The sequence below is a fragment of the Heterodontus francisci genome, chromosome 20 (assembly GCF_036365525.1).
Source record: "Heterodontus francisci isolate sHetFra1 chromosome 20, sHetFra1.hap1, whole genome shotgun sequence".
In the NCBI taxonomy this organism is placed as follows: domain Eukaryota; kingdom Metazoa; phylum Chordata; class Chondrichthyes; order Heterodontiformes; family Heterodontidae; genus Heterodontus; species Heterodontus francisci.
The window spans coordinates 87,087,540-87,100,080 of record NC_090390.1 but is presented as its reverse complement, the minus strand read 5'-3'; the positions used below and the strand labels follow the sequence as shown (position 1 = coordinate 87,100,080).

The 12,541-nt window shown below is 50.9% G+C and overlaps 1 protein-coding gene across 1 annotated transcript in view; it reads left to right on the top strand.

The window, feature by feature from the left end:
* LOC137380812 (F-box/WD repeat-containing protein 1A-like) overlaps positions 1–12,541 on the top strand; it is a 224,887-nt gene that overhangs the window by 198,255 nt on the left and 14,091 nt on the right. Inside the window, exons 12-13 of the mRNA XM_068053192.1 lie at positions 5,683–5,932; positions 10,204–10,322. Of these exons, the coding sequence (XP_067909293.1) occupies positions 5,683–5,932; positions 10,204–10,322 (369 nt within the window). The remainder of the gene's footprint in view (positions 1–5,682; positions 5,933–10,203; positions 10,323–12,541) is intronic.

The following is a 12,541-nucleotide window of genomic DNA, read 5'->3' as shown; positions in this document are numbered from 1 at the left end:
CTGGCGGAATCTCCATCCCGACTCCAGCGCCTTCACGTGGAGGTCTGGAGGAGGAGGGTCGCGAATCGACCGCCTCTACTTTTCGCAGGCGTACGTCTCCCGCATCTCGGCGGCCTCCATGCGGCTGGTGCCATGCTCGGACCACCGCCTGGTGTGGGCGGAGTTCACTCCGCTCCGCACGCGGGCGGGGTCCGCGTACTGGTACTTTAACAATCGGCTGCTGGAGGACGAGCGATTTCGGGACTCGTTCTGTCGCTTCTGGGCAAACTGGAGAGGGAAGCAGGGGGGCTTCCCCTCCTTGAGGCTATGGTGGGATGTGGGCAAGACTCACATCCGCGTCTTCTGTCAGGAGTACACGAAGGGGTCGACCAAGAGGCGGGAAGCCGAGATCGGGCGCCTTGAGAGGGAGGTGCTCGACTTGGAGTCCCGCCTCGGTCATGCCGTCGCGGACCCGGCCCTGTGGCAGGCGTACAAAGAGAAGAAGGGCGCGCTGAGGGACCTGCAGCTCATAAGGTCCCGAGGCGCGTACGTGAGGTCGCGGATCCAGATCCTGGAAGATTTGGACCACGCCTCACCCTTCTTCTACTCGCTGGAAAAATGGCGGGGGGTCCATTAGCAGCTCTTTGAGCTGCTGGCCGACGATGGAGCCTCCATCACGGATCCGGAGGGAATGGGCCTCCTGGTCCGTACTTATTACAGTGCGTTGTTCTCTCCGGATCCGTCCAGCGAGGATGCGCGCAGAGTTTTGTGGGAGGACCTGCTGCAGGTCAGTCCAGAGGGCGCCGAAGGAGTGGAGGCTCCGCTTACGTTGGCGGAGCTGACTGGCGCCCTCCACCAGCTCTCAAGGGGCAAATCCCCAGGGCTGGATGGGTTGACCGTGGAGTTCCTCAGGGCGTTCTGGGACGTCCTGGGGGACAATTACGCGCGGGTCCTGGGGGAAAGCCTGCCGACCGGGGAGGTGCCCCTCTCGTGGCACAGGGCGGTCATCGTCCTGCTGTCGAAGAGGGGCGATCTCCGCCTGCTTAAAAACTGGCGTCCGGTCTCCCTCCTCAGCACGGATTATAAGATCTTTGCCCGGGCTATGTCTACCCACCTGGGCTCCGTGCTGGCCCACATGATCCACCCCGACCAGTCCTCCATGGTCCCGGGCCGGTCCATCCAGGACAACATCCACCTGGTCCGGGACCTGATCCATCTTTCCCAGAGGACTGGTCAGTCGGTCGCCTTTCTCTCCCTCGATCAGGAGAAGGTGTTCGACAGGGTGGATCATGAATACCTGTTCGGGACTCTGCGCGCCTTCGGACTCGGGCTCGCATTTCGTGGCCCGCAGTCCGGGCGGCCGACTCCGGGGATGGTCCGGCGGGCGGAGGAGTAGCCGAAACCCCCGGGACGCCCATCACTGTGGGTGACGAGGGGGCTCGGGAGTGCGGAGCGATCCCGGCCGAGCTGACCCCCGCTCGGCCGGAACTGCTCATCGGACCCAGGCCCCGAAACCCACCTCGGGAGCCGGTCCCGCACAACCTGAGCCGCCTCTCGGAAATGCCCTCCGTGCCATTCCGATCGGCGCGGAGGGGTTTCCTGTACGGGCTGCTCCTGCACACTCTGCACTTCCTCACCCTCATCAGCCGGCCGGACACGCCCTGGCGGGCCACCTGTACTTTCTGCGGCCTGGACGAGTCCGTGTTCCACATTTATACGGAGTGTGCGAGGTTGCAGCCCCTATTTGAGTATCTGAAGGGGCTGCTCCTCAAATTCTGGCTGCACTTCAGTCCCACGCTCCTGATCTTTGGGCACCCGGTGCGGAGGGGCTTCGGCCCGGAGGAGGATCTCCTCGTCGGTCTGCTCCTGGGCCTGGCCATGGTGACAATTCACAGGTCCAGGTTACGGGCCGTCGGGGGGTCCGTCCTCCCCGATTGCCTGCCCCTCTTCTGCGGTTACGTTCACGCCCGGGTGTCCCTGGAGAAGGAGCATGCGGTGTCCGCCGTTACGCTTGGGGCGTTCCGCGACCGGTGGGCACCGCAGGGACTGGAGTGCATCGTTGACGCCGAGAATGGCATTTTAATTTGAGGTTTTTTTTGTTTATTTATCTGGTTTTAATAAAGTTATTTTGAAACTGTCAATATGTATATAAAGGGGGCCTGAGGAATAAAGGCCCCCTCAACGTGAAAAATATAATAGGGGCCTGGGGTATAAAGGCCACAAAAAAAAACAGGGTTAAATACAGAGTAAAGCTCCCTTTACACTATATCAAACTCTTTACACCTCCATCCCCCACCAGGACAGTTTGAGAGCTCTCCGCTTCTTCCTTGAGCAGAGGCCCAACCAGTCCCCATTCACCACCACCCTCCTCCGCCTGGCTGAAAAACTTCTCCTTCAACTCCACTCAAGTACTCAAGTAAAAGGTGTTGCAATGAGTACCCCTATGGGTCCTAATTATGCCTGTCTTTTTGTGGGAAATGTCGAACATTCCTTGTTCCAGTGCTATTCAGGCCCCCTCCTCCAACTGTTTTTCTGGTATATTGATGACTGTTTCGGTGCCGTTTCCTGCTCCCGCCCTGAACTGGAAAACTTTATCAACTTTGCTTCTAATTTCCTCCCTTCTCTCACCTTCACATGGTCCATCTCCGACACTTCCCTTCCCTTCCTTGATTTCTCTGTCTCCATCTCTGGGGCTAGACTGTCTGCTAATATTCATTATAAGCCCACCAACTCCCGCAACTACCTCTACTACTCTTCTTCACACCCTACCTCCTGTAAGGACTCCATTCTATTCTCCCAGTTTCTCCATCTCTGACGCATCTGCTCTGATGATGCAACCTTCCACGACAGTGCTTCTGATATGTCTTCCTTTTTCCTCAACCAAGGATTCCCCCCCACGGTTGTTGACAGGGCCCTCAACCATGTCCAGCCCATTTCCCACACCTCTACCCTCACCCCTTGCCCTCCCTCCCAGAACCATGACAGTGTTCCCCTTGTCCTCACTTTCCACCCCATCAGCCTCCGTATCCAAAGGATCATCCTCCACCATTTCTGCCACATCCAGCGTGATGCCACGACCAAACACATCTTCCCCTCCCTTCCCCTGTCAGCATTCCGAAGAGATTGATCCCTCCGCGACACCCTGGTCCACTCCTCCATTACCCCCACCATGTCGTCCCCTTCCCACAGCACCTTCCCCTCCGAACTTCTAGTTGCTGGCCATTTCAACACTCCCCCCTGCTCTCATGCCCACATCTCTGTCTTTGGATTGTTCCAGCGAACATCAATACAAGCTCGAGGAACAGCATCTCATTTACCGATTAGGCATGCTACAGCCTGCCGGACTGAACATTGAGTTCAATAATTTTAGAGCATGATGGGCTCCCCATTTTATGTTTCGTTATTTTTTCTTTTTTTCTTTCTTCTTTTTTCTTTTTTTTTTATTAGTTTGTTTGGGTTGTTTCTACTGTGCTCACCCACTGTTTCTGTTTTTTTTTATGTTTGTGCTTGGAGTGCTTTGTGCTTTACAGTCTATTCACACCCTCTCTGTATTAACGCTTTACCTTTCAGCACACCATTAACATACTATTTGCCTTTGTTCTATGACCTTCTGGTCAGTTATTCTCTGTGACCTTGTCGTAACAACACCTCTTTTGTTATCTCTTGCCCCACTCCACCCCGCCCCACTTTACTTGCTTAAAACCTTTTACATTTCTAATATCTGCCAGTTCTGATGAAAGGTCACTGACCTGAAACGTTAACTCTGCTTCTCTCTCCACAGATGCTGCCAGACCTGCTGAGTATTTCCAGCATTTCTTGTTTTTATCCCTCTACACTATCCCCATGAAACACTCCCAGGGCAGGTACAGGATGGGTTAGATACAGTGTAGAGCTCCCTCTACATTGTCCCGTCAAACACTCCTAGAGCATGTACAGTACGGGGTTAGATACAGAGTAAAGTTCCCTCTACACTGTCCCCATCAAACACTCCCAGAACAAGTACAGCACAGGGTTAAATACAGAGTAAAGCTGTTCTCACACTAACCATGTTACTCAGTCACACCCCAAAAACAACCCCTCCTGACCAGTATGACATTTCCATTTCCCACATCAGCTGTGGCACTGGACTGTTTGAATGCAAATGCTGGATCATTACCTAAATCTGTGCTGTAGATCCATGGCCACTAGAAACTGGGTTGACACTGTTCCAGCCTGAGTCAACTTGGCTCTACTGGCAGCCTCACAGCTGGTGTCAATAGTTTTGTGGATGGAGCGTCACTCTAGGGCTTGAGTGCATTGCCGACACTGTTTCTGCAGCACTGAGAGAGGTCTGCATTGCCAGCAGTGCTAATCTCGGTGAGACATTAGACTGAGGTTAATTCTGCATTGGGAATGCAGTCTGATTGGTATTACTAACAAATGAATTCTGCTGACCCTTCTCTTCCAATAACCAGAAAGATTAAGGATGCTTAAGCCGGCAGAGAAATTAGCCAAGATGCTGGGCTGGATTTTATCCAGGGTTAAAGGTGCTGGTCAAATATCATCCAGTCTGCAGATGTTATCTGCATTCTCGGTACTTACAGACACAAGCTATTGTTCATATAATGTCCTTTTTCTTTCTTGTTGCTGTTTATCCTCCTGTCCCTCCAAGAACTGCTGACTCTTGTTTGTGTGCAGAATCTGCCACCACGGAAAGCAGCAGAAGAAAGCAAAACACACTTGCATTTATATTGCGCCGTTCACAACCTCAGGATGTTCCAAAGTGCTCACAGCCAATGAAGTACTTTTGAAGTACAGTCACCGTTGTAATGTAGGAAACGTGGCAACCAATTTGTACACAGCACGATCCCACAAATGGCAATGTGATGATGACCAGATCATCTGTTTTAGTGATGTTGGTTGGGGGATAAATATTGGGCCGGACACCGGAGAGAACTCCACTGCTCTTCAAAACAGAGCATGGGATCTTTAACATCCACCTGAGAGAGTAGACAAGGTCTCAGTTTAACTTCTCATTCAAAAGGCGGCCCCTCTTACAGTGCAGCGCTCCTTCAGTACTGCATTGGGAGAGTCAGTGTGGGTTTTGTGCTCAAGTCTCTGGAGTGGAATTTAAACCCAAAATCTTCTGGCACAGAGCTGACAGTGCCCCTCTCCCAATGCAGCCCGTCCTCTCACCATATCCCTCAGCCCCATCCTCTCAATATATCTCTCAGTCTCACCTATCCACCTTCTCATCGTAATTCCCAACTCCAATTACCCACCTTTTTTGAAAATCCCTTAAACTGTTCGTCTCAACATACCCCTCAATCCCACCTACCCACCTTCTCCCCATACCCCTCAAGTAACCCCTCACCTTCTCCCCATATCCCTCAACTTTACCTACCCACCTTCTCCCCATACCCCTCAACTTCACCTACCCACCTTCTCCCCATATCCCTCAAGCCCACCTTCTCCCTATAACCCTCAACCCTACCTACCCACCTTCTCCCCATATCCCTCAAGCCCACCTTCTCCCCATATCCCTCAAGCCCACCTTCTCCCCATATCCCTCAAGCCCACCTTCTCCCCATATCCCTCAAATGTAGCCAAAACCCCCAACCAGAGCTACCACATTTATGAGAGGGTGGTGTTGAGGGGGAGCAGAAATTTGTTCATAAGTGTCCAGGCTGGTCACTGATTTGTAATGGAATTCCTGGCTTTCAGAGTATGGGATGAATCCACGGGAGAGATGCTGAATACACTGATTCACCATTGCGAAGCAGTCCTGCACCTGCGTTTCAGCAACGGGATGATGGTCACCTGCTCCAAGGACCGCTCTATAGCGGTCTGGACCTTGGTCTCGCCCAGCGACATCACCCTGAGGAGGGTACTGGTGGGCCATCGGGCAGCAGTCAACGTGGTGGATTTTGATGACAAATACATTGTGTCAGCCTCTGGGGACAGGACTATTAAGGTAAACTGGACTTATTTCCTTCGTTGTATCTCGGTGTGAGGTCAATGGAATGTGGGTTTTCAGTGGACAGGACTGGGTGTGTTGTCAGTGGAAACTGGGCCTATGGAGGACAGGACTGGGTGTGTGGTCAGTAGGATCTGGGCCTTTAATGGACAGGACTGGGTGTGTGGTCAGTGGAAACTGGGCCTATGGAGGACAGGACTGGGTGTGTGGTCAGTGGAAACTGGGCCTATGGAGGACAGGACTGGGTGTGTGGTCAGTGGAAACTGGGCCTATGGAGGACAGGACTGGGTGTGTGGTCAGTAGGATCTGGGCCTATGGAGGACAGGACTGGGTGTGTGGTCAGTAGGATCTGGGCCTTTAATGGACAGGACTGGGTGTGTGGTCAGTGGAAACTGGGCCTATGGAGGACAGGACTGAGTGTGTGGTCAGTGGAAACTGGGCCTATGGAGGGCAGGACTGGGTGTGTGGTCAGTAGGATCTGGGCCTTTAATGGACAGGACTGGGTGTGTGGTCAGTGGAAACTGGGCCTATGGAGGACAGGACTGAGTGTGTGGTCAGTGGAAACTGGGCCTATAGAGGACAGGACTGGGTGTGTGGTCAGTAGGATCTGGGCCTATGGAGGACAGGACTGGGTGTGTGGTCAGTAGGATCTGGGCCTATGGAGGACAGGACTGGGTGTGTTGTCAGTGGAAACTGGGCCTTTAATGGACAGGGCTGGGTGTGTGGTCAGTGGAAACTGTGCCTATGGAGGACAGGACTGGGTGTGTGGTCAGTAGGATCTGGGCCTTTAATGGACAGGACTGGGTGTGTGGTCAGTGGAAACTGGGCCTATAGAGGACAGGACTGGGTGTGTGGTCAGTAGGATCTGGGCCTTTAATGGACAGGACTGGGTGTGTGGTCAGTGGGATCTGGGTCTTTAATGGACAGGACTGGGTGTGTGGTCAGTGGGATTTGGGCCTCTAATGGACAGGACTGGGTGTGTGGTCAGTGGAAACTGGGCCTATGGAGGACAGGACTGGGTGTGTGGTCAGTGGAAACTGGGCCTATGGAGGGCAGGACTGGGTGTGTGATCAGTAGGATCTGGGCCTTTAATGGACAGGACTGGGTGTGTGGTCAGTGGAAACTGGGCCTATGGAGGACAGGACTGGGTGTGTGGTCAGTGGAAACTGGGCCTATGGAGGACAGGACTGGGTGTGTGGTCAGTGGAAACTGGGCCTATAGAGGACAGGACTGGGTGTGTGGTCAGTAGGATCTGGGCCTATGGAGGACAGGACTGGGTGTGTGGTCAGTAGGATCTGGGCCTATGGAGGACAGGACTGGGTGTGTTGTCAGTGGAAACTGGGCCTTTAATGGACAGGGCTGGGTGTGTGGTCAGTGGAAACTGGGCCTATGGAGGACAGGACTGGGTGTGTGGTCAGTAGGATCTGGGCCTTTAATGGGCAGGACTGGGTGTGTGGTCAGTGGAAACTGGGCCTATGGAGGACAGGACTGGGTGTGTGGTCAGTGGGATCTGGGCCTATGGAGGACAGGACTGGGTGTGTGGTCAGTGGGATCTGGGCCTTTAATGGACAGGACTGGGTGTGTGGTCAGTGGGATCTGGGCCTATGGAGGACAGGACTGGGTGTGTGGTCAGTGGGATCTGGGCCTTTAATGGACAGGACTGGGTGTGTGGTCAGTGGGATCTGAGCCTTTAATGGACAGGACTGGGTGTGTGGTCAGTGGGATCTGGGCCTTTAATGGACAGGACTGGGTGTGTGGTCAGTGGGATCTGGGCCTATGGAGGACAGGACTGGGTGTGTGGTCAGTGGGATCTGGGCCTTTAATGGACAGGACTGGGTGTGTGGTCAGTGGGATCTGGGCCTATGGAGGACAGGACTGGGTGTGTGGTCAGTGGGATCTGGGCCTTTAATGGACAGGACTGGGTGTGTGGTCAGTGGGATCTGGGCCTTTAATGGACAGGGCAAGCACTGATTTCAGCAAAATAATTTTTAAAACAGGAAAATGCCATTAGGCTCGACAAGCCTATATCTTGATAACAAAATTCAGCCCACCCACCTACCCGCTGTGTCCCTTATTCACCACATTCTCAATGCCACCATCCCAACACGTCCCTCAATGCCACCTAGCCATACAAATGCAATGAACCCTTGGGGCAGGTTGTGACTGCCCAAGTCTCATTTCACGTTGGATCCTTACAGCAAGTAGATAAAGGGGACTTTGCTCCCACCTCCCTGAGCTGGGATCAGTAGTCACACTTTTTAAGGTTTTGTTTTTCCTTTGCTGTAGGTTGTCTTTATGGTTTTATTGGGTTAACGACATCCAGCTCTGCGGGGTCTGTTCCAGAGGGTGAGCTTTGCGAATGGTCTCATTAGCCTCATTACCCTTCAGAGGATTACTGTGCTCTCACTGTAATGAGCCCCCTCTCTTTACGTGCAATCCCGTGTAATTTATACACCACAGTTTCCCAGTGATTGGCTGCCCACAAGCACATAGAGTGACTCTGCTGCGATCTTGGGCAGGCACACATTCATCCACGAAAGGGCCTGGGGAGGACTGATGGTCAGTGCGCAGGCTAACAGCTTCTGTCAGAGGAGTTGAGGGTCCCAGATCAGATAATCCCCACTTTACATTAACTGATACACCTAGCTAGATCTCAGCTTGGGCTCCACATGGCAGCAATCAACGGCTGAGCTTTTGCTGTTAAACTCTAACAGCATCTAAACCCATTGACTGAACTCCTTTAGCCAACCCTCAGATATTCTTTATACATAAACTCCCTGAACACCTTGATTAGATTCCATCCTGTAACTCATTGCCAAAGATTCACAATTTCTATATATCAATCATCTTCATCCTTCAATTAGATTCCAGCCTGTAACTCACACCCGGGTATCTGTTATTCTAGAAATAAACCCCCCCCCGAACCCCTCCATTAGATTCCAGTCTGTAACTCACTCCCGGGTATCTGTTATTCTAGAAATAAACCCCCCCCCGAACCCCTCCATTAGATTCCAGTCTGTAACTCACTCCCGGGTATCTGTTATTCTAGAAATAAACCCCCCCCGAACCCCTCGATTAGATTCCAGTCTGTAACTCACTCCCGGGTATCTGTTATTCTATATATAAACACCCAAACCCCTGGATTAGATTCCAGTCTGTAACTCACTCCCGGGTATCTGTTATTCTATATATAAACACCCAAACCCCTGGATTAGATTCCAGTCTGTAACTCACTCCCGGGTATCTGTTATTCTATATATAAACCCCCCGAACCCCTCCATTAGATTCCAGTCTGTAACTCACTCCCGGGTATTTGTTATTCTATATATAAACCCCCAAACCCCTCGATTAGATTCCAGCCTGTAACTCACTCCCAGGTACCTGTTATTCTATATATAAACTACCTGAACCCCTCGATTAGATTCCAGCCTGTAACTCACTCCCAGGTACCTGTTATTCTATATATAAACTACCTGAACCCCTCGATTAGATTCCAGTCTGTAACTCACTCCCGGGTATGTTATTCTATATATAAACCCCCTGAATCCTTCAATTAGATTCAAGTCTGTAACTCACTCCCAGGTATTTGTTATTCTATATATAAACCCCCGGTATTTGTTATTCTATATATAAATCCCCCCCAAACCCCTCGATTAGATTCCAGTCTGTAACTCTCTCCCAGATATTTGTTATTCTAGAAATAAACCTCCCCAAGCCTCTCGATTAGATTCCAACCTGTAACTCACTCCTAGGTATGTTATTCTATATATAAACCACACGAACCCCTTGATTAGATTCCAGTCTGTAACTCACTCCTGGGTTTCTGTTATTCTATATATAAACCCCCGAACCCCTCGATTAGATTCCAGTCTGTAACTCATTCCCGGGTATTTGTTATTCTCTATATAAACCCCCAAACCCCTCAATTAGATTCCAGTCTGTAACTCACTCCCAGGTATTTGTTATTCTATATATAAACGCCCCAAACCCCTCAATTAGATTCCAGTCTGTAACTCTCTCCCAGGTATTTGTTATTCTAGAAATAAACCTCCCCAAATCTCTCAATTAGATTCCAGCCTGTAACTCACTCCTGGGTTTCTGTTATTCTATATATAAACCCACCCCACCCTCTCCCCGACCCCCTCGATTAGATTCCAGCCTGTAACTCACTCTCATTCTCTGAATGAATAGCTTGCATCTTTCTTGTTGCACCTTCTGTTCTGATGAAGAATAAACAAAAACATTTCTCTGTTTCCCATTGATTCTAGATTTGGATCACGAGCACTTGTGAATTTGTACGGACACTGAATGGGCACAAGCGTGGTATCGCCTGTCTACAGTATCGAGACAGACTGGTTGTCAGCGGATCATCAGATAACACCATCCGGTGAGCTTCTCTCCACCACTTCCTTGTCCAGTTAAGTAATCTGCTTAAATCAGCAAGGTCTGTTACAGTGTGTGACTGAGAAACCTGTCCGATTAGAAGGGAAGATGTTAACATATCAATTTAACAAAATACGTTTGGTCATGAAATTGTGGTATTATCTGCAATGAGGTTGCATGTTCACGCAGCCTGAACCAGCACTGACATCGAAGGTACCAGGCGGTATGCCAGTATATAAACTTCAATCATGACTCAGTGGATAGCACCTCTGAGTCAGCAGGTCATGGGTCCAATCTCCTGTCACATATAATCTAAGATGACACTCCCACTGCAGTACTGTGGGAGTGCTGCAGTGTCACAGGTATCGGCTTTCTGATGATGTGTGAAACCAAGGCCACATCTGCCCTCTCAGGTGGACGTAAAGGATCCTGTGGCCACTGTTTGAAGTCGAGAAGGGGCGTTCCCCCAGTGTTCTGGTCCATAATTATACCTCAACCAACATCACAAAGACGGGTTATCTGATCATTTATCTCATTGCTGTTTTGTGGGAGCTTGCTGTGCCTAAATGGGCTGCTTAATTTCTGACATTACATGAATGATGATACTTCATTAAGTACCTCAATGGCTGTAAAGTGCTTTGGGATGTCCTGAAATCATGAAAGGCAACTCAGGAATCCAAGGACCCTCTTCTGTATTGGGACTGATATCCCAGGTACTGGTGCTGTGCTAGTGTCCCAGGTACTGGTGCTGGGCTGGTGTTCCAGGTACTGGTGCTGTGCTGGAGTCCCAGGTACTGGTGCTGTGCTGGAGTCCCAGGTACTGGTGCTGTGCTGGTATTCCAGGTGCTGGTGCCATGCTGGAGTCCCAGGTACTGGTGCTGTGCTGGTATTCCAGGTGCTGGTGCCATGCTGGTGTCCCAGGTACTGGCGCCATGCTGGAGACTCAGGTACTTGTGCTGTGCTGGTGTCAGAGGTACTGGTGCTGTGCTGTATTCCAGATACTGGTGCTGTGCTGGTATTCCAGGTATTGATAATTCCTGAAATAAAAACAAGAAATGCTGGAAATACTCAGCATCTGTCAAGAGGGAAGCAGAGTTAACGTTTCAGTTAAGTGACCCTTCATCAGAACTGGCATTGCCAGAAATGTAATAGGTTTTAAGCAAGTAAAGCGGGGGTGGGCAAGACGGAACAAAAGAAAGTGTTGATAGGACAAGGTCACAGAGAATAACTGACCAGCAGGTCATGGAGCAAAGGCAAATGATATGTTAATGGTGTGGTGAAAGACAATGCATTCGTCCAGAGAGGGTGTTAATTGACAGAAAACTGAACAGCCTGGCCCCAAGCACAATCATGAAAAAAACAGTGGGCAGGCACAGTAGAAACAAACTAAAATGAAATAAACACATAAAAAAGAAAAAATAACGAAATATTAAATAAAAAGGGAGGGCCCTGTGTCATGCTCTGAAATTATTGAATTCAATGTTCAGTCCAGCAGGCTGTAGCATGTCTAATCAGTAAATGAGGTGCTGTTCCTTGAGCTTATGTTGATGTTCACTGGAACACTGCAGCAATCCCAGGACAGAGATGTGGGCATGAGAGCAGGGGGGAGTGTTGAAATGGCCAGCAACCAGATGTTCGGAGTCATGCTTTCGGACTGAGCGGGGGTGTTCTGCAAAGTGGTGACCCAATCTCCGTTTGGTCTCCCCAATGTAGAGGAGACCACATTGTGAGCAGCAAATACAGTGTACTAAATTGAAAGAAGTACAAGTAAATCACTGCTTCACCTGAAAGGCATGTTTGGGGCCTTGGGTGGTGAGGAGAGGGGCGGTAAATGGGCAGGTATTACACCTCCTGCGATTGCAGGGGAAGGTGCCGTGGGAAGGGGACGAGGTGGTGGGGGTAATGGAGGAGTGGACGAGGGTGTCGCGGAGGGAACGATCCCTTCGAATGCAGACGGGAGGAGAAGGGAAGATGCATTTGGTAGTGGTATCACGCTGGAGGTGGCGGAAATGGCGGAGGACGATCCTTTGGATGTGGAGGCTGGTGGGGTGGAAAGTGAGGACAAGGGGATCCCTGTCACGGTTCTGGGAAGGAGAGGAAGGGGTGAGGGTAGAGGTGCGGGAAATGGGCCGGACACGGTTGAGGGCCCTGTCAACCACAGTGGGGGGGAATCCTCGGTTGAGGAAAAAGGAAGACATATCAGAAGCACTGTTGTGGAAGGTA